At 45.6% G+C, this 18346-nt stretch overlaps 1 protein-coding gene across 7 annotated transcripts in view; it reads left to right on the top strand.

Moving 5' to 3' along the window:
* Nucleotides 1-14798, top strand: part of GNG2 (G protein subunit gamma 2) — a 101913-nt gene extending 87115 nt beyond the window's left edge. For 5 of the 7 annotated variants that reach the window (XM_050954750.1, XM_050954754.1, XM_050954752.1 and 2 more), the window contains 3 exons: nucleotides 2679-2743; nucleotides 6787-6902; nucleotides 10894-14798. In XM_050954750.1, coding sequence (XP_050810707.1) covers nucleotides 6816-6902; nucleotides 10894-11022 — 216 coding nt within the window. In that variant the 5' untranslated portion in view covers nucleotides 2679-2743; nucleotides 6787-6815 and the 3' untranslated portion in view covers nucleotides 11023-14798. Of the gene's footprint in view, nucleotides 1-1491; nucleotides 1613-2418; nucleotides 2534-2678; nucleotides 2744-6786; nucleotides 6903-10893 lie in introns of those variants that run through there. The other 2 variants (XM_050954753.1, XM_050954755.1) reach the window with 2 other exon arrangements.
* The last annotated feature ends 3548 nt before the right edge of the window (nucleotides 14799-18346 follow it).

The raw sequence follows: 18346 nt of genomic DNA, 5'->3' as shown, positions 1-18346 counted from the left end.
GAGTTCTTAGCAGAGGTAAGATCCTATGAGCCAGCTGGGTTGTAACTGAATCTGTTTTGTAACCCTCAGCGGCCCGCTGTGCTGTGAAGGAACTGCTGTAATAATACTCTGTGTGTGTCTACAGGAACACTTCTCATCTGAGGTGCTCAGGGTGCTTGGGAGGGAGTGGCTAGATCACTGGACTGGGAGTCAGACCTGACTTCAACTCTGCCCTGAGCTGCTGTGTGACCTTGGTCAAGTCACTTTCTCTGTGCCTCTGTGTGTTTTTTTTGCTTCTACCTTTGTGTCTTCAGACTGTAAATTCACTGGGCTAGGAAGGGCCTCCTGTTTAGAGTTATCTGATGTCTAGTTTTTTACCAGAAAGTCTGGTTGAAAAGGGAACCTAGCAGTGTCCGGTCAGCTGTACTGACCGGACACTAAAAGTCTGGTTACTATGGGCGGGGGAATAGTAGCAGCCTGTTGCTCAATCCTGAAGTGGCAGCTCCTTTGGCAGGATGCATGCCACAGCTTGGGCAGCAGGTAGCCCCTTTGAGAAGCATGGTTTGCAGGACTACAGCGGACAACAGAGTGCAGGGGCCCATGGCGAGTGGGGTAAGGAGCTCTCGCGGCTGGGAACGTTCCCCAGGAGGGAGGCGAGCTGCCCCTCCCTCACAGCTTTTTCTGGCTGTGCTCTCAGACAGCTCTGGGACAGACAGCACGGAGAGGGACGGGGAAGGGAGCTGCTGGGTGGGCAGCACAGAGCGGCGCTGGGAAGGGGGCTGCTGGGCTGCTCCTGTGTGGCTGCAGCACTCTTCTCACCTTTACTCCCAGGCAGCCTGCTGGATCTGGGGTTCACAAGTCCCTTGGGGCTCCTCACGCTGGAGTTGGGGGTGGGGTATGTGGGGAGAGGTGCGAGTGGGCCCTTGGGGACAAGAGGTGGCATGTGAGGTCTGGTTTTCAGATATTGGAAATATAGCCACTATGCTGCTGCTGCTTGTTTGGACAGGATCTAGAACAAGGGGAACCTGAGCTTGGTTGGGACCTTTAGATGCAACTGCAGTAGAAATGACTTGGTCTTCCCTGTGGGATAGACAGGAATGGCTTCTCCCACCACTGTAGTGCAGGTTCCGCTAGGGAACACGGCATTCAAATGTTAGCAGCTGATGAAAAACTTGTCACAATGATACTGGGCAATTTTATCCAAAATAGATCCCAGCCAATGTTCATTGGCTTAAAAAAGCCTGCCCTGTACAGCCTATTGCACTGTATAGAATGGCACATAGGAACGCATCGGTGGCCAATTAGTTCATTTTTATCATCCATTTATCTACATTGGCCAAGCACTTGCTCCTCCTTACAAACCTGGAGTTCTGTCAGAGAAGAAAGTCTAAAGTTTAAATGAACTTGCCCTGTGCTCTGAACTCCGCAGACAGCTACACAGGAAAGGGATCTTGTTTCCTCCCATCTCTTGTCTGTATTTCTCTGTCACAGCGTGCACTGCTAACCACAAAGCAACAACATTTGTCAGTGTACACATAGATTAGCTAGTGTAAACGCTGACTTTTGTACGAAAGGCAGACTCTGTAACCGAGAACTCCTTCCAGCATTCCAGGCTCCTAAATCAACAGAGGAGGTAAAGTGTAAGCAGTGCTTGCTCCAGGGCGTGGCAGGACGCAGTGAAATGGGGAAACTAGGGGGGGCACTGGTCCTTAAAGGGCTCACTTCTCCAAGCAGATCTCCAACAAGCCATCTTTCAGCTACAAGTCTAATAGAATTGAATGCACTCTGCAATTCAGTGAGGAAGAGTCCAACTGCTGTTGTAACTCTGTATAAAGTATTGTCTAAAGGGGCTTAACAACTTACATTAAATCTCAGAAGTCTATCTTGCTTCCTAAAATGTCGTCTTATAATTTCCTTATACAGCTCTGTGTGTGTCTCTCTCTAATCTGTGTGCATATCACACAATATAGATAAAATAGAATATACGATGGGGTGCTGTAGCATGATATTACAGTTCTAATAGCAGGAGTGTGGTTGCATAATTGAGCTATGCAGGCTTTCCCAGCTGAGGCCACTGACAAGGTTATACCAGATCCCCGTCATGTATTCAGTGTAATATCAATTGAATGTACATGTAATAGATCTCCTTCATTTTTAAATATTTTTTTTCCTCTTGCAACGTTTCTCAGTCCGTTCCTGACTCAAGTGAATTCAAAAGCCTTGTAAATAAGGTAAATGTAGTGAACTTTCTTCCTAGTCTAGTGAATTGGAATCTGTATTTGATTGGTCAGTGTACCTATCAATCATCCTCTGATGCTTATGACTAGATCAGGCATGTTTATGTGAGGCATGAGGCAAGTGGAAGGAATTTCTGTCTGAAATCCTGAAACTCTGCCCTCCTAGTCTCACCCCTGGTGCGGTATGGAAAAGTGAATAGAATAAAAATCAATACGTCATCTCGCCAAGTGTCTTGCAATAACCCCCACCCCCCTGTACATTCTGCCTTTCTGAACTGAGTTTTTAAGCTTGCTGAGCCTCTGAATGATATTTTGACGTGTCTTGGTTTCCAATTAACTTCTGTACCATTAGTCATTCAGTGACATGGATCTAATGGAAAGTGTCAGTCTAATAAATTGTTTCTCTCTCTCTCTCTCTCTCTCTCTCTCTCTCTCTCTCTCTCTCTCTTTTTCCCCTTAAAGGTATTGACTATTGAAGATCAGCAGACCTTCCGCTAGAGAAGCAACTCACGGAAAAGACCGTTTTGGTAAAACACTTCGTTACTTAATTCTAAGTGCAAAGGATAGATTGGATGGGGAGATGGCCTGGGGATCATGAGGGGTTTTTGTGGAGAGCTGTTCCTCGCAGTTTGTTTCCTTGAAACATGCATCCTGCCTACCAGCCTGAGTCCTGGACTCGGTGGATCCTCAGCATAGGCTGGGGGAGGGTCATTTAGCTGTGGGTGGGCTTAAGCCCGCCCATTTCCCAAACCCAATATGAGCTTTCTTTGCTGCTTGCTCCTGGTTGCTACCCCAGCGTATCCTAGCCGGGCAGGCCTGAATGGGAACTGCACTGCAGCGGCTTCATGTTGGGCTCTGGGTGTCTCTGAGCAGGCCCCAAGATGAGTTCCTCAGTTGAAGGATTGAACACAAGTGCTGTAGTGTGAGCACACTTGGATCCTCCCCTTTAAGCTGGCTCAGGCTAAATGGCCAAAACTAGACCTGCTGGCAGTTTTCAGAGCCAGCGGGAGACCCCTTGAGGGGTGATGTTTTGAAGAAATGCCTCTCTGCCCCTTACTCATTATCTCTCCGAAGGAGAATATGGGCCGCAGAGAATACGGAGCTGACTTTAGGTTGGTCTTTCTAGCCTAGAAATTCATAGACAAGAATGCCTTCCTTCTAGACTCCTGGTGAGTGTGTCCACGGAGACAGGATAAAATACCTGGCTAGGAGAGAGTCCGGCATTCTCACTCTGTCTCTAGCTGGGAGACATCTGGGTTCCAATCCCAGCTCCAGTGACTGTTTGTTTAGACCAAGTGGAACATTTTCAGCTTGTGAGCTTGAGAGAGACAGCTCAGAATAGTCAATAGCCTGGTGGTTTGGGCACACACCTCAGGGGGGGCAGGAGCAGAGATTTGAACTTGGCTTTCTCACATCCCAGGTGAGTGCTCTCACCACTGGGCTAAAGGGTGGCCTTTCCTCCTCCTCCTGCTCAGCTTTTGTGAATTGAGCCCTTCATTTTTATTAAAATACCTGAAATGAAATCTTTCAGTTCTCCAAGAACTTCAGTTTCAGTTGGACACACACTGATTGTGGGGTTTTTTTTTTTTGTTTTTTTTTTTTGGAACTGCCAGAAATCTGAAAAGTCGGTTTATTCTCCTAGCTCCGCCTGGGATAGCCCAATGCACTTCAGCTGTGTCCCATCTCTTACATTGATCATGTTCTTGAAAAGTACTAATCGTGCTTAAATGGGGCCCTTGCTGGAAAGACACAGACACCGTTTTTCTGCCCAGTGTGAGCAGAGCCAGCTTAGAAAAGCATGCTTCATAGAGACAGTGTAGACTTGGCAACATAATGAACAAGTGCAGTTATCCTTTTGTAGGAAACCCTAAAGAAACAGGAAGTGACAATATCCTGTTTTGCATCTAAATGCTCACTCGTTGTGCGGACAATGCAATGCTAGACCAATGCACCGTGTCGGTCTCTAGAAATCACTATATTATAGTCAGCTACTTAAATGCACGGATGTATATTTCCTAATTATTTTATAGTAAAGCTTGGTATTTCAGTACAGTGTAATGAACCTATAATGACTGATATTACTGCTACAGGCAACTTGAAAGACACTTCAAGCTGTCGACTAGAGAACTTGTTGAAAACATCCGTTTGCTGTCGTGTGAAGTTGAAACTGAGAGGGGCTTTTATAGTAGGTGCTATTTTGTTCCAAGACTGGAGGAAATGCTTGCTTGCATTCCGTGCATAATTATAGCGTTGTTGTTTTGATTGGGAAGGTAATAAGAGAAGTTTCTCCATTAGTAGTGATGCTTCTCTCTCCTACCCACCTGGAAGTGAAAATCTTAATTACTGATTAAACAATCTGCTCTCTACAAAGCTTGCTGCATGCACAAACAGTGAAAACACCTTTGGCTTCACAGCTGATCTGCATCAGGACAACAGCACTAGCCAAAAGAGCAGGGTTAACAGCACAACTTAGTGCTAAGTGCAGTTTAAAAATCTACCCTGGGGAACAACAAGGTGATTGATGTTTACAGCACTGAAGAGACAGCCCCAGCAGAGCTGTAAAACTAAAGTATGTTCCCACCTGCCTCCAACCCCAAATCTTCTTCCCTTTCCAATCACCGTCCAAGTAAGGATATAAACAGTGGGCCTGCTTCTCTCACTTAACGCCAACTGGCAAATCCAGATTTAACTTGGTTTGGTGTCATAGTGGTTTTCATAGACTCTAGGACTGGAAGGGACCTCGAGAGGTCATCGAGTCCAGTCCCCTGCCCTCATGGCAGGACCAAATACTGTCTTGACCAGGGGTCTCAAACTCAAATGACCACAAAGACCACATGAGGTATAGTGCATTGGCCCAAGGACCGCATCACTGACACCCCCACCCTCGCTGCCCCCAGCTCTGCCCCCACTCCACCCCTTCTATGAGGTCCTGCCCCTTTCCCACCCCTTCCCTGCCCCTTTCTATCCCCTTCCCCAAAGTCCACTCCCCAACACTGACCCTTCTCTGTCACCGGAGGTTGCAGGAGGGATGCAGGGTGTGGCAGGGGCTCAGGGCAGGGAGTTGGTGTGTGGGGTGCAAGAGGAGTGCAGCAGGGGGCTCAGGGCAGGGACCTGAGCGCAGGAGGGGTGTGGGGTGCAGCAGGGGGCTCAGGGCAGGGACCTGAGCGCAGGAGGGGTGTGGGGTGCAGCAGGGGGCTCAGGGCAGGGACCTGAGCGCAGGAGGGGTGTGGGGTGCAGCAGGGGGCTCAGGGCAGGGACCTGAGTGCAGGAGGGGTGTGGGGTGCAGCAGGGGGCTCAGGGCAGGGACCTGAGTGCAGGAGGGATGCGGCAGTGGGCTCAGGGCAGGGGGCTGGATGCTGGATGGGCGCAGGATGCGGCAGGGGGCTCAGGGCAGGGAGCTGGGGTGCAGGAGGGGTGCGCGGTACAGCAGGGAGCTGGGTGCAGGATGCGGCAGGGGGCTCAGGGCAGGGAGTTGGGGTGTGAGCTCTGGCCCAGTGCCGCTTACCTAGAGCAGCTTCTGGGTGGCAGTGGTGCACATCGGAGCCAGGGCAGCTGTCATAAACAGATAGTTAAGGGTTAATGTCTCCCTTACCTGTAAAGGGTTAACAAACAGTGAACTGGACACCTGACCAGAGGACCAATCAGGAAACAAAATACTTTCAAATCTCGGTGGAGGGAAGCCTTTGTTTGTGTTTTTTGGGTTTTGCTTTGTTCTCTCTGGGTCCTGGAAGGGACTAGACATGCAACCAGGTTTCTTGCCAATCTCCATGCTACAGTCTCTTATATATTCAGAATAGTGAGTATTTAGTAGAAAAGACGGTTATAGTCTTTTAATTGTTTTCTGTATTTGCAAATGTGTAGTTTGCTGGAAGTATTTTAAATTGTATTTTTGCTGGGAGGAGGCTTCTTTCTAGTGTCTATAAGCTGTAAGACCCTGTAACTTTTACCATCTAAATTACAGAGATAACTCTTACTTTTTTCTTTCTTTTTACTAAAAGTTTTTTGCTTTTTAAGACCTGTTTAACTTTTTCCCCTTGTTGAGGCTCAAGGGAATTGAGTCTGTACTTAACAGGGAAGGAGAAGGGAGGGGAGAAGGGTGGAATCCCTTTGTTTTAGATTCACAGAGCTTGAATCTGTCTCTCTTTCCAGGAACCCAGGGAGGGAACACCTGGAGGGAAGAGAAGGGGTGGGGGAACAAACCTGATTTCTCTGTGTTGTGTTTCAAGGAGTTTGAATCACAGTAATCTTCCAGGGTAACCCAGGGAGGGGAAATCTGGGAGAGGCAACGGTGAGGGAAAGGGTTTACTTTCCTTGTGTTAAGATCCAGAGGGTCTGGGTCTTGGGGGTCCCCGGGCAAGGGTTTGGGGGGGGGGCAGAGTTTACCAGGCAGTCAGAGTCCTGGTTGGTGGCAGCTTATCAGATCTAAGCTGGTAATTAAGCTTAGGGGAATTCATGCTGGTACCCCAACTTTTGGACTCTAAGATTCAGATTGGGGAAATATACCATGACAGCAGCAAATCCAGTTTAGTAGTTCCCTGATGTATTAACTTATTTCACTTTGTTTCCACAGCACATCTGAAAAGCACAACCAGCACTCAAATGGCCAGCAACAACACTGCCAGCATAGCACAAGCCAGGAAGCTGGTGGAACAGCTGAAAATGGAGGCCAACATTGACAGAATAAAGGTAAAGCTGGTGGAAGGCAACTGGGTAACTAGCATGTTCTTTGTGGTTCCATGATGAGTCTTCTGCAGCTAAGACTCCAAGTCATTGATTTTTAAGGCCAGATAGGACTGCTGGAGCCATTTAGTCTGACTTCCTATAAAACACAAGCTATAGACTTGAGATCTCGTGTCCCTCAAGTCCCAGAGTTCCGTGTATTTAACTTATTGAACAAAATATTAAGTTGAATTGATCATGGTCTACAATTACCCTACGCGGGGAGAAGAGATCTGATATTCGAGAGCTCTTTAATCTGGCAAAGGCATGATCCAATGGCTGGAAGTCGAAGTAAGCAAGTTCACACTGGAAATTTTTATTTTTAATAGTGAGGGTAATTAAACACTGGAATGGCATAGCCAGGGGTGTGGTAAATCCTCCATCACGGAGGCTTTAACTCTATACTGAATGGTTTTTCTAAATGATGTCAGGTAGATCCAGGAATCTCACTGGATGAAATCTGGGCCTGTGTTCTATAGGATCTCGGACCATTATGATCAAGTCCTTCTGTCTTCAAATCTGTGATGGTAACACAGTTCCCTAGCTTTCTTTTTTGGTGGTGGATACTTCGCTGGTGTGACCATGAACTGTACCCAACGGGAAAACTAGAAGGTTTGGGAAACTCTGTTAAACCAGTCCTAATGATATGGCCTTTTAGGAAACAGGAGGACGCTCTTTCATGATGAATTGGTACTGTTTGAAGATGACTGCAGCTGAGTGTCTCATTTAATGTATTTCAGAGACTTTGTTCTTTGGATAACATGGTTAATGCATGAAATTGGGCTCAGTGGTGTACCCAGACTTGCTCAGAGAAACACAACAAAACAAAAAGCAAAGTTATCCTTTCAAGTCTCTTTCTCAATGAAAAGGAGAGTGATCCCTTCGGGGAGGGATTCCTCTGCATTGGCTGCATATAGGTCTTCTAGTGCTGGTCCGGATGTTGTTACGCTGGAATAATGAGCCCCTAGACTGTCCATCTGAGTTGTAGTAAGTGGGCACAATTCTGCCTCTGCCCCTCCAATATTTGCTAAGTTCTGTCCTTAAACTGTGAGCTCCTCAGGAGTTGAGCTGTCCCTTCTTGATTTGTCCAGAAAGCCCGTAGCACATGATGAATGCTACAATTGTGATCATGGACAGATTCCCTTTTTAAAGGCCAGCATCCCAAACTGGGTGTCTGTATTGAATGTGTGGGCACAGACACGTAATGGTGCATGCCAGATAAAGAGCTGCCTGCACAAAAGGGTAATTATGCTGCTAAGGCACTTATTTTCTTTTGCTGCTTAAGCACCATTCTGATGCATGCAACTGCATGTTGTTCATGCTCAGCTCAGGTAAATATTAAGAATCTTGTCCCCCAAATACGTGCAGGCTTTGAAAGACGTAATGTATCTCTGCTGCTTAAACTGTGTTCTGTGTTTGAGTTGGCTCGGAAAGTTGCCTCTAGAAACCTGAACCTTTTGAGAGCAGAGTCTTGGAGCATTCCAGCTTGCTAAAGGGAAACGTAGCTGATTCCAAAGTGTGACATACCAATATCTGAACTTCAGCATTTGATCATGTCTCCTAGCTGCTCAAGAGCGTCCACTGAGCCAGTTTCATGTTCTTAATAGATAACCGTATACAGTCAGTGACTCCACCAATATTTATCATAGCAACCACAACCCTCCACTGGAAGGGTTCGACATGATATAAAAATGACGTGGCACTGCCCTTTCTTAAATCGTGAATAAATATTGTTCCATGTATTCTTGCAAGCTATTTGCAGTTGAGTGTGTCCTGCATTGAGTGGATGTTTGTAAGATCAAATCAGGTAAAATGTGTTGATGGATCAAAAACCTGCCTGTAACCAAATGGAGATAAAACTGGATTTGCAGACTGCATAGGTTTTCTCCTAAAGTCTTTGCTAATAGGTTTGTGTTAGCTGTTAAATGCCTTGAAAAGAGGCTGCTTGGTGGGGGGGAAACGAACTAGAAGGCTGGATTGCCTGAAAGAGATGCAAATGAAAACCATCTTAGCAGCAAAAGAAATCAACACCACACTTTGTATAGTTGATGTATAAATGCCTTTTTATTGTGTGTAAGTTTGGGATTTGCACACATGGCACATCAAACATGCTACAGCAAAAATGTACTTTCAGTGTAATACTGAAGAATAAAACAGAGACCTGCAAGTTACCATTTGATCAGGTGATCTTCTTTACTATGTCCAATCTCCCAGCTGGCCTGCCCTGACCTCTTATTGACATCATCAGGTTCCTGAAACACACGCAAATAAACTGGGCTTCAGAATTGATTACATGTGCAAAAATCTGTATCTGCTCCTAGCAATAGAGGGTTGGCTGGAGAGTGGCCTTGCAGTAGGTTTTCAGGTTATAGGAGTTGGAGGCCTACTCAGCTGGCAATCAGATCAGGTGGAGGGTCCCCTAGCCTCCAAATATGGAAGAGAACAGGTGGAATCTAAGAGCTAGGAGAGGAGACAGGAGGTCTTGCAGGGTAAAATAACCATAGTAACAACCCGCCTACAAAGAGACTTGTGCAAAGATTTACATCAATTGTTCTTAAGTTTAGACTAAATTGGGAAATCTCCAGGGAGCAGATGAAAGTTTGGGACCCTGAACCTGTGCAAGTGCTGAGGGGGTGCCCAACCCATTTATAAGCCCAGGAGAGGATCTTTGACATTCAGAGTGGTCTGCGGACTTGTTGCCTTATAGCAGAAGGTGAGCAAAGTCATGATGTGCCTTCAGCTGGGCGGGGCACTCCAGCCAAGGTCTGTATTTAGAGAATAGAGAACATTTGAAGTGACAAATTCCGCTTCCTTGCCTTCCTGGTAAGGGCATTCTTTACACTTGGAAAGAAGCCACGTCCTTCTATTCACTGGGCACAAACATAGTGTAAATGCAAATACTCCATACTGGGAAGAAAAACAATGGAGGTTCCAGTTGTTACAGCACAGGCTATCAGCACAGGCTATCTAGGAAGGGTGAAAGTTCAGTTTACATTATATATCCTGTTTGGAGGTCTTCCCTCAGTCTTTAGTCAGGCAAATTCCACTTGCATGAATAAGGACTGAAGAAAACCCGAGCAAAGATCTCCACTTTGGCCCTAAGGGTATGTCTACACTGCAATTTGATACCTGCAGCTGGCCCATGGGGCTTGGATTGGGGCTGCTTAATTGCAGTGTAGATGTCCAGTTCAGGCTAGAGCCCTGGCTCTAGGGCCCTGGGAGGTGGAAGGGTCCCAGCGCTTGGCTGCAGCCTGAGCCGGAAAGTCTACACTGCAATTAAACAGCCCCTTGGGCTGCGCCCCATGAGTCCAAGTCGGCTGTCATGGGCCAGACGCAGGTGTTTAATGGCCGTGTAGACATGCCCTAAGTGACCGGTGCAGTTGGGACAACACTTTGGCGCTAAAGTTTGGCGGTGATTACAGCTGCTAGAGAACAATCCTTTTCAAAGTAGAAGAGTCGTGCAGTTAAAGGGGAACTTCCCCCGTTGGTGCACCATTCTGAAATGCATCTTAGAGTTCAGAGGTACTTCCAATTCCTAGCCAGTTACATTCTACGGTCACTCTTACCTAAGGGGCGATATGAATGCCAAGTAGTGAACAAGGACAGTGCTGTGATTGGTGTAAGGCCTAGTTAGAAAGTCCATCGAGTGATAGTGAGTACAGTGAAGGAGCAAGTGGGAAGTTGAGGCAACTTCCCATCTTCCATTCAGCCAAATAAGATGCTTTAATTTAGGGTGACCAGACAGCAAATGTGAAAAATCAGGATGGGGTGGGGGTAATAGGAGCCTATATAAGAAAAAGACCCAAACTTTGGGACTGTCCCTATAAAATCGGGACATCTGGTCACCCTACTTTAATTCCATACTGCTGAAGTGCTCCCTCCTTTGTGTGCTCTGAGGTGGAGGAGCTCCAGACAACGTAGTTCATCCAAGGCTTATACAGAGTGCATTTATTTTCAGGTGTCAAAAGCAGCGGCAGACTTGATGGCGTACTGCGAAGCCCATGCCAAGGAAGACCCTCTACTGACCCCGGTGCCAGCTTCAGAAAACCCCTTTAGAGAGAAGAAGTTCTTCTGTGCAATTCTGTAAGCCCTCCATGAGCCTGACATGCACTCAGCCCGCTCTGAACACTGATGTAGCGTTTTTAGCAATGTGGACAACTTTCTAGTCCACAGAATTTAAAAAATAACAAGGCTGGGAGATCCGGAGATGTGCATGTTTAAAGAAACTGGTCACCTTTTGGGGGAATAAGATCTACATCATGAGCTAGAAGATCTGAGATCTGCAGAGTCATCGAGATAGAAAAATATATAAAGATTGTGTGTGTCACTTTTCTGCTCACAAAAAAATAGAAAAGCCAACAAAAAACCCTTGTTTGATCCATATTTAAAAAAGACACTTGTGCTGAGCAAGGTAAAGGCTGAGGCTCTGTATAACCTCATTGGAATGATTATCGTTGGGTTTTTCCAAATAATGCTCTTATTTAAATTGAATTGTCAAATATCGCAACAGGCTAGATTACTATTATATTACTAAACGTTCAGTCTTGTGCTTTTTTTTTTTTGTTTGTTTTTTTGCATTAGAGTAGCACAGAGATGGATGGGATTCCTCAAAAGATGATAAACTAAACTGGTTAGCAAGGGCTTAGTCAGTGATACTTCACATCTGCAGTGTGAACACTGTCTGTCTGTGTGTTTCTTGCAACCTATTACCACAACTTCTAACACTTGTATATGGTAGCTTCAATTCTGCAAGTAAAAGTAAATCAGGTGTTGTGATTGGTGCTTCATATTTTTGTGACTACTTTTAAGTAATAGTGCATGAAAATATCCCTGTGTTCAATCCATTTAGAAACTTATATTGTTTAGAGCCACATGCTGGTGGAAGACGCTGTAGAGAAAAAACAAAAGATGTTCTGACAGCAAAGAGAAAACTACTCTAATGCCTTAGATGTGCCTGAAATACCTCTCATGTTATGTAGGGTTGCCAGCTACTGAGAAGGCTATTCCTGAAATCAGAACAGTTTATACGGGGAGTTTAGGGTCACTCAGATCCCTGGAGGTCATAGGATAAAACCAAGAAGAAAAATGATATACATTTGTGTTGACCCAAGTTTTCTCTGGTCCTCCCCTACTCTTCTATGCCTCTTCTCTTTACCCATATTTCTTGATTTTAGTATCACTTGATCTATATTAATGTTTCACAGAAGCTTGTCTTCTCTGAACCATGTCCCTTAAGCAGCGTGACTGAACCAGCACCCAGCAGGCCTGCTGCTGTACTGTGCTAAGTGATTGATCCAAGCACGGCTTGATTCAGAGGGGACCTCAGATGGAAGGCAGTGCAAGCTTGTCCACCCCTGTGCAATTCTTTGCTTCCCCTATACTGCCCTCGCTGGGTCTCTTTTCCCAAATCTGTTGGCTCGAAACCCCAGTGTTTACAAAACTCCCTCTGCCATCGAATCTGACCACTGTTTTCAACCCCGTCTTCCCCACTCATTGTTCAGAACATGCTTTTAATAACAGAAGGGCCATAGCACTCTGTACCCAAACAATGGCAACATGCAGGATGCAAATGGGCATATGGTTATAATAGCAAGAGGACTCCATACTGACGGACTAAGGGTGATCTGTCAACCACTGAAATTTTTGTTAATGTGTTGGGCTCCCGTTATCCGGTCACTAACCATCCAGCCCTTTGTGAGCTTTCACCATGTATTTCTTACCACTTTAACATCCCATCATGAAACAAAATGAGAGTGAAGAAAATCGGGTGCATCTTTAAATAGAGCACCCAATTACAGGGTGGTATATCGACATGACATACCTCGAACAGCTTAAGATAGAAGCTTGCACCTTCCTTGCTTTGTAAACGTCATGTTTTGAGTTGCTGTTCCAGGTGTGCCTCCATTAAAGCCTCCAAGCTGGATAATGAGGCATTAAGAAAGATGGAGAGGTGACTCTAATCAATTGGATGAGCCCTGCTAATCAGGGCAAAGCCAAACCATCAGAATGGAAGCTGGTGGAAGCACCCAGTGCTTTGCTTACATGTAGCCTGAAATTGACAAATTTGTTTAATCAGCTTTAGGAAACTTGTCCTAACCAGATGGAGAGCGAAAAGACAAGCCCATAGGCTACAAACATACCAATTTGAAGACCATAAAAACCTAATATTTCAGGTGGAGGCTGAGACCATCTGAAATGGCCCCATAAAGAGCTCAGAAAGACAGGTTACAGTATCAGGTACAGTATGTGACTTCAAACATGAAAGGCAAAGCCTACCTTGAGGAGATTCTACTGCTTTTAAAATTCTGTTCTGGCCTTTGGCCTGAAGCAGGACTGCTGTGATTGCAAAGACACCAATATGCCTCAAACCTAAACATCAATCAGAGAGGAGCTGTTCATAAGATCCCATGCCACTGGTGTGGGGGTGAGAGTGGCTCTAGCTTTTCATGCTATTCTGAACCCTTGGAACACTTTAATTTTTGCTCAAAAACCCAGCAGCTATACATTTAGGATAATTCCAGATCCATGGCAACCCTGTTAATATGATGTTCTAAATCAGGGATGAGTTCAATTTTTTGTATTTAAAAGGACAACAGAGTCTTAAGGTACCTGTCAGAAAATCTTACAGCCCATAACAAAGTGGAAATGTTTTTTGACTAACTTTTTTCTACTCTTACATCCTTGTATACAGGCAGAAGGGTTTCTGTAGCAAAAACCATTTATTGTAACAGTGCAAGTATATGTATATAGAGATCTACCCCAAAAGGTCATCAAGTCCAGCCACCCCCCGCCTCCACTAGCAGGGCCAAGTACTGATTTTGCCCCAGATCCCTAAGTGGCTCCCTCAAGTATTGAACTCACAACCCTGAGTTTAGCAGGCCTATGCTCAAACCACTGAGCTCTCTCTCTCTCTTTCTGAGTCTCAACATCTGGGAATATTTATACAATACAACCAGTAGCTAAATGGTGTATGACTTGCCTTGCTAGCTTTCAAATACGAGATCCTGTATTTCAATCTTTATACTGTATGTTTGACTAGCTTAGGTTTCATTTGACCAATGAGTAACTCTACAGCTCTTTTCACTTGTATTGGTAAAACAATGTAAATATATTGCAACTGTTCTTTTTTAATAAGATCTGCTATAACTGACAAAGAAGCACTGCTTAATTAGTCAAGACCCTAAATCTCACTAATCCCGGAACAGTACTCAAATCCTGGCATGAAATTTTATCATAACTTTTTAATGACTTACATATTTTACAACTTAAATTCTTTAAAAGAATGCTACACGCAATTTTAAATTACACCAAAACATTCTTTCAGTATCTCTTTTGTTACAGTTACTACTTCTGATTTTTTTAAATTCTTTTTAATTGGGGACGCAACCAGAAAAATCTCACCTTTGTATTTATATTTACACAGACCCGCTTTCACTAGCAAAGTAGAAATTTTACCTACCAAGAAAATTTTCCCCCATAAAAACGTAAAATATTTCAATATTGAAAATATATTGATTCTATATATTCAACATGGTATAAATTTGTTTGATATACTGAAGGTTTTTTCCAATAAAAAGATCCTATATAGGGGAATGTGATTTCCTTCCCCCCCCCCCCAACTTTGTTCATAGCAGTGGTGAGTTGCTACATGTACATTATGTCATATCAGCCAAATAGGTGGATGCATCTTCCTACCCAAGAAGCGATCTGTTTTCAGGAAGAGGGTCAGTGTAAATGTCAGTGGGTTTTTCTGTTTTGTGTTTTGTTTTTTAAACAGGGAAACTTGAAGTTGTGATGTAGTGCACACGCCATCCCATGTGGTCAATGTATGTGTATGAAATAAAACTTTGGATTTGTTTCAAATATTGTCTGTTTGCTTTTTAAAGTAGCAGTCAGTGTTGGTGGGTTTTTCTTCTTTTTCACAAGTTAACTCTCCTGCTCCAGATGACAGAACCAAATGTGTTCAGGATATGATGTTGGTTTAGAGAGCTTTCCAAACTAACAGTAAACCACATTCTCATTCTCTCTCTCTCTCGCCCCCTCTTCCCCCCCGCCCCCATTTCAATAGCCGCTTCTGTGATGGTGTGAAAGGGAAAGAGGCCTTTCAGAACCTCAGCTTTCCCAGGACCCTCTCTAAGACCCTATCTGCTTTAAGGAAATGTCCACTGACGTAATTACACTACTGCAACCCCCTGATGTGGACGTGCTGCCCCAGAGTTTACACTGATACAGTTTACTTTGGCGTGTTACCAGCTTAAGCTGCACTGATGTAGGCCTGTGGTTTTTTTTGCCAGTGCAGCACATCTGTACAGGTGTGACTGCACAGAGGTAGGTACACCAGTGCAAATTGCCAGTATGCAGGGCACAGTGGGTGGTAAATGTTTAGAACCTACCCCCTACAGAGAATAGTGACAATATCCCACTGCAGGGAAGGACAGTTGTCCTCCTCGTTCCCACCTTGTTTCTCCCTCAGCCCCTCCTAAAAGTAAAAATGAAGTCAAACATGAAAAGCAGCAGCTGCTGAATCCTGGGGGTGAGAAGGTATTGCCAGCCCCATCCTAGCACGTGCCTCTGGAAGAAACTGATGACTTGACTCAGCTACTCGACACTGTCGAAGGCTTTGGAAATGGAGGATGAATTCTTGGATATATGAGCAAGGCTTGAGAGGAGGGTAGAATCTGTCTCCCCCTGTTCCAAAATCCCTGGGACACGTAATGGAACTAGAGTAGAAAGCCCCGCACAGCAGGAAATGACCAGTCTGCCATAAGTAAAAGGTACCGAGAAGCAAAGAGTCCCAAGTTCACTTCCCCAACTCAGGCAGATGCTTTTGTTTTCCAGAAAATTGCAGATCTCTGCTCTTGTGGGGGCACGTGTTCAACGTTTCTGGGACGAGACTCCATATTCCCAGCTGCTGCATGGAAGCTCTGTATGAAACACCAGCTTAGTTTCACTCACCCAGGTTCACTTAAACTGGCCCAGCGTGTGGTCATGCCCCTGTGGAAATAGTCCAGATTCCATTCTTCTTCACCGATAATCTGCCTCCCTTTCCATGCAAGCATACACCCACCCCATGTGTGCAGCTGCCTTCTTCCTGGGGAAGCTGGTGCACTTTGTTTTCCCACCCTCTTCTCCTAACGTCTTCACAGGGTGAGTGGCTGTTTTACTTCCCCTGTGTGGACAACATCCATGCGCTCTTTCCCAGTCCAAAGGAAAGGCTCCCACTCCCTGTTGCAATCGTCTTCCAGCTGGTCAGTGTAAGCTCCTTGTACCGTCTTTGCATCCTGTACAGTGCAGATCATGCTGGCATTTAACATAACTAATAGTCTCTCTCCATAACAAGAGGAATTAAGTCAACATTTATCTTGAAGGCTGCTGCATTCCCGGGGGCGGGGAGGGTCTCTCTATTGAAGCACAAACTGGAAATGAAATGCTTGCTCAGGGGATCACTAATGGCCCAGGATACAGAAGCTTTCACATTTTGGTCATAGGCTCAGATATAGGACAGTACAATAGTAACAAACAGTCTTCACTATACAGAAGATGTATATACAGAAATGTAGTTGGTCTCAGCTCAGTTGTTCCTGCGGGATGTGTCCAGCTCACAAAAGCTGAGTAATTAACTTGTAGTGAATGATTTGTTTCCGGTTAATTTAGTGTCTTTGTTCCCCATGTGGAAAAGAACTGTAGAATTTCATTGGGAAGATACCAACAGAGTTATACAGAAATGAACATAAGAACGACCGTACTGCGTCAGGCCAGTGGTCCATCTAGCCCAGTATCCTGTCTGCCGACAGTGACCAATGCCAGATACTTCAGAGGGAATGAACAGAACAGGGCAACTATCAAGTGATCCATCCCCTGTGGTCCAGTCCCAGCTACTGGCAGTCAGAGGTTTAGGGACAGCTAGAGCGCAGGGTTTTGTCCCTGACCATCTTGGCTAATAGCCATTGATGGACCTATCCTCCATGAAGGTATCTAATTCTTTTTTTGAACCCAATTATGATTTTGGCCTTCACAACATCCCCTGGCAACGAGTTCTACAGGTTGACTTTGTATTATGTGAACAAGCACTTCCTTTTGTTTGTTTTAAATCTGCTGCTTATTAATTCCACTGATTCTTGTGTTATGTGAAGGGGTAGATAATCACGTTCTCCATACCATTCATGATTTTATAGCCCGCTAGCATATCCCGCCTTTAGGCATCTCTTTTCTAAGCTGAGCAGCCTCAGTCTTTTTAAACTCCTTGTCTGGAAGCTGTTCCATCCCCCTAATCAATGTTGTTGCCCTTCTCTGTCTTTTCCAAGATATATTCTAATGTATCCTCTGTGAGATGGGGCGACCAGACCTGCACACAGTATTCAAGGTGTGGGCATGCTATGGACTTATATTGTGGCATTATGATATTCACTGTAACCTCCATATTCCTCATTTATATATAATTGTGATCTTATATATAAAGCCTGCCACGTGTGGTATCAGGGGAAAGGTTATGATCTGCTGAACGTCACTGTTCTATCTAAATATGTATATCATCAGTGCACATGAAGTTATGAGATTGTGTTGTATGATGTCAGTAACACATTCCATAAGTTGGGGAATCGGCCAGATATTCTCACCCCAGAGACAACAGCAAGGAAAGTAACCAGCGCCTGGGCAGGTGTCAAACAGCCATTGTCCAGCAAGGGAGCTACAATTCAATGACTCACCTGCATAAGGCCACACCAGGGGAATTGCTCAACCTTGCCTGGGGACTCAGCAATGCGCACCAGGCACGCCTGGCCCTGGACTTGTGTTCTCCAAGCACATGGACTAAAGATATAAAACAGAACACAGGGGCCCCATGCTTGGTCTTTCTCCTTCCCCCACCTACGCTGCCAGTAGCAAGGACACTGAGAAGACTGAAGACGCCAACAGAGGGGCCTGGCCCAGGTTTCAAGGGTGGAACCTGTGTACTATGAACTGCAATATACAAGGGGGGGGTGAGAAAAACTGCTTAATCTAGATGTTGCCCGGTCTAATAGGGTTGAGAGTTTAGAGGGGGGTCGGCAACCTGCAACACGCGAGCTGATTGTTAGTGGCACTCTGCTGCCAGCCGGGGTCCCAGCCGCCGGCCCCGCTCAGCCTGCTGCCAGCCTGAATGGACAGAACCCTAGGCTGCCAGCAGGCTGAGCGGGGCCGGAGGATGGAACCCCAGACTGGCAGCAGGTTGAGTGGCTCAGCCCACTGCCGGTCTGGGGTTCCATCTGCTGCCCGCGCTGCCGGTCTGGGGTTCTGTCTGCCAGCCCCTGCTAGCTGGGGTCCCGGCTGCTGGTCCCATTCAGCCTGCTGCCAGTCTGGGGTTCTGTACGCTGGCTCCTGTAAATGTAAAATGTATTACTGGCATGCGAAATTACAGTAAATAAATGACTTGG

This window comes from Gopherus flavomarginatus, chromosome 5, assembly GCF_025201925.1.
Source record: "Gopherus flavomarginatus isolate rGopFla2 chromosome 5, rGopFla2.mat.asm, whole genome shotgun sequence".
NCBI lineage: Eukaryota > Metazoa > Chordata > Testudines > Testudinidae > Gopherus > Gopherus flavomarginatus.
This window is presented reverse-complemented; position numbering and strand designations above follow the sequence as displayed.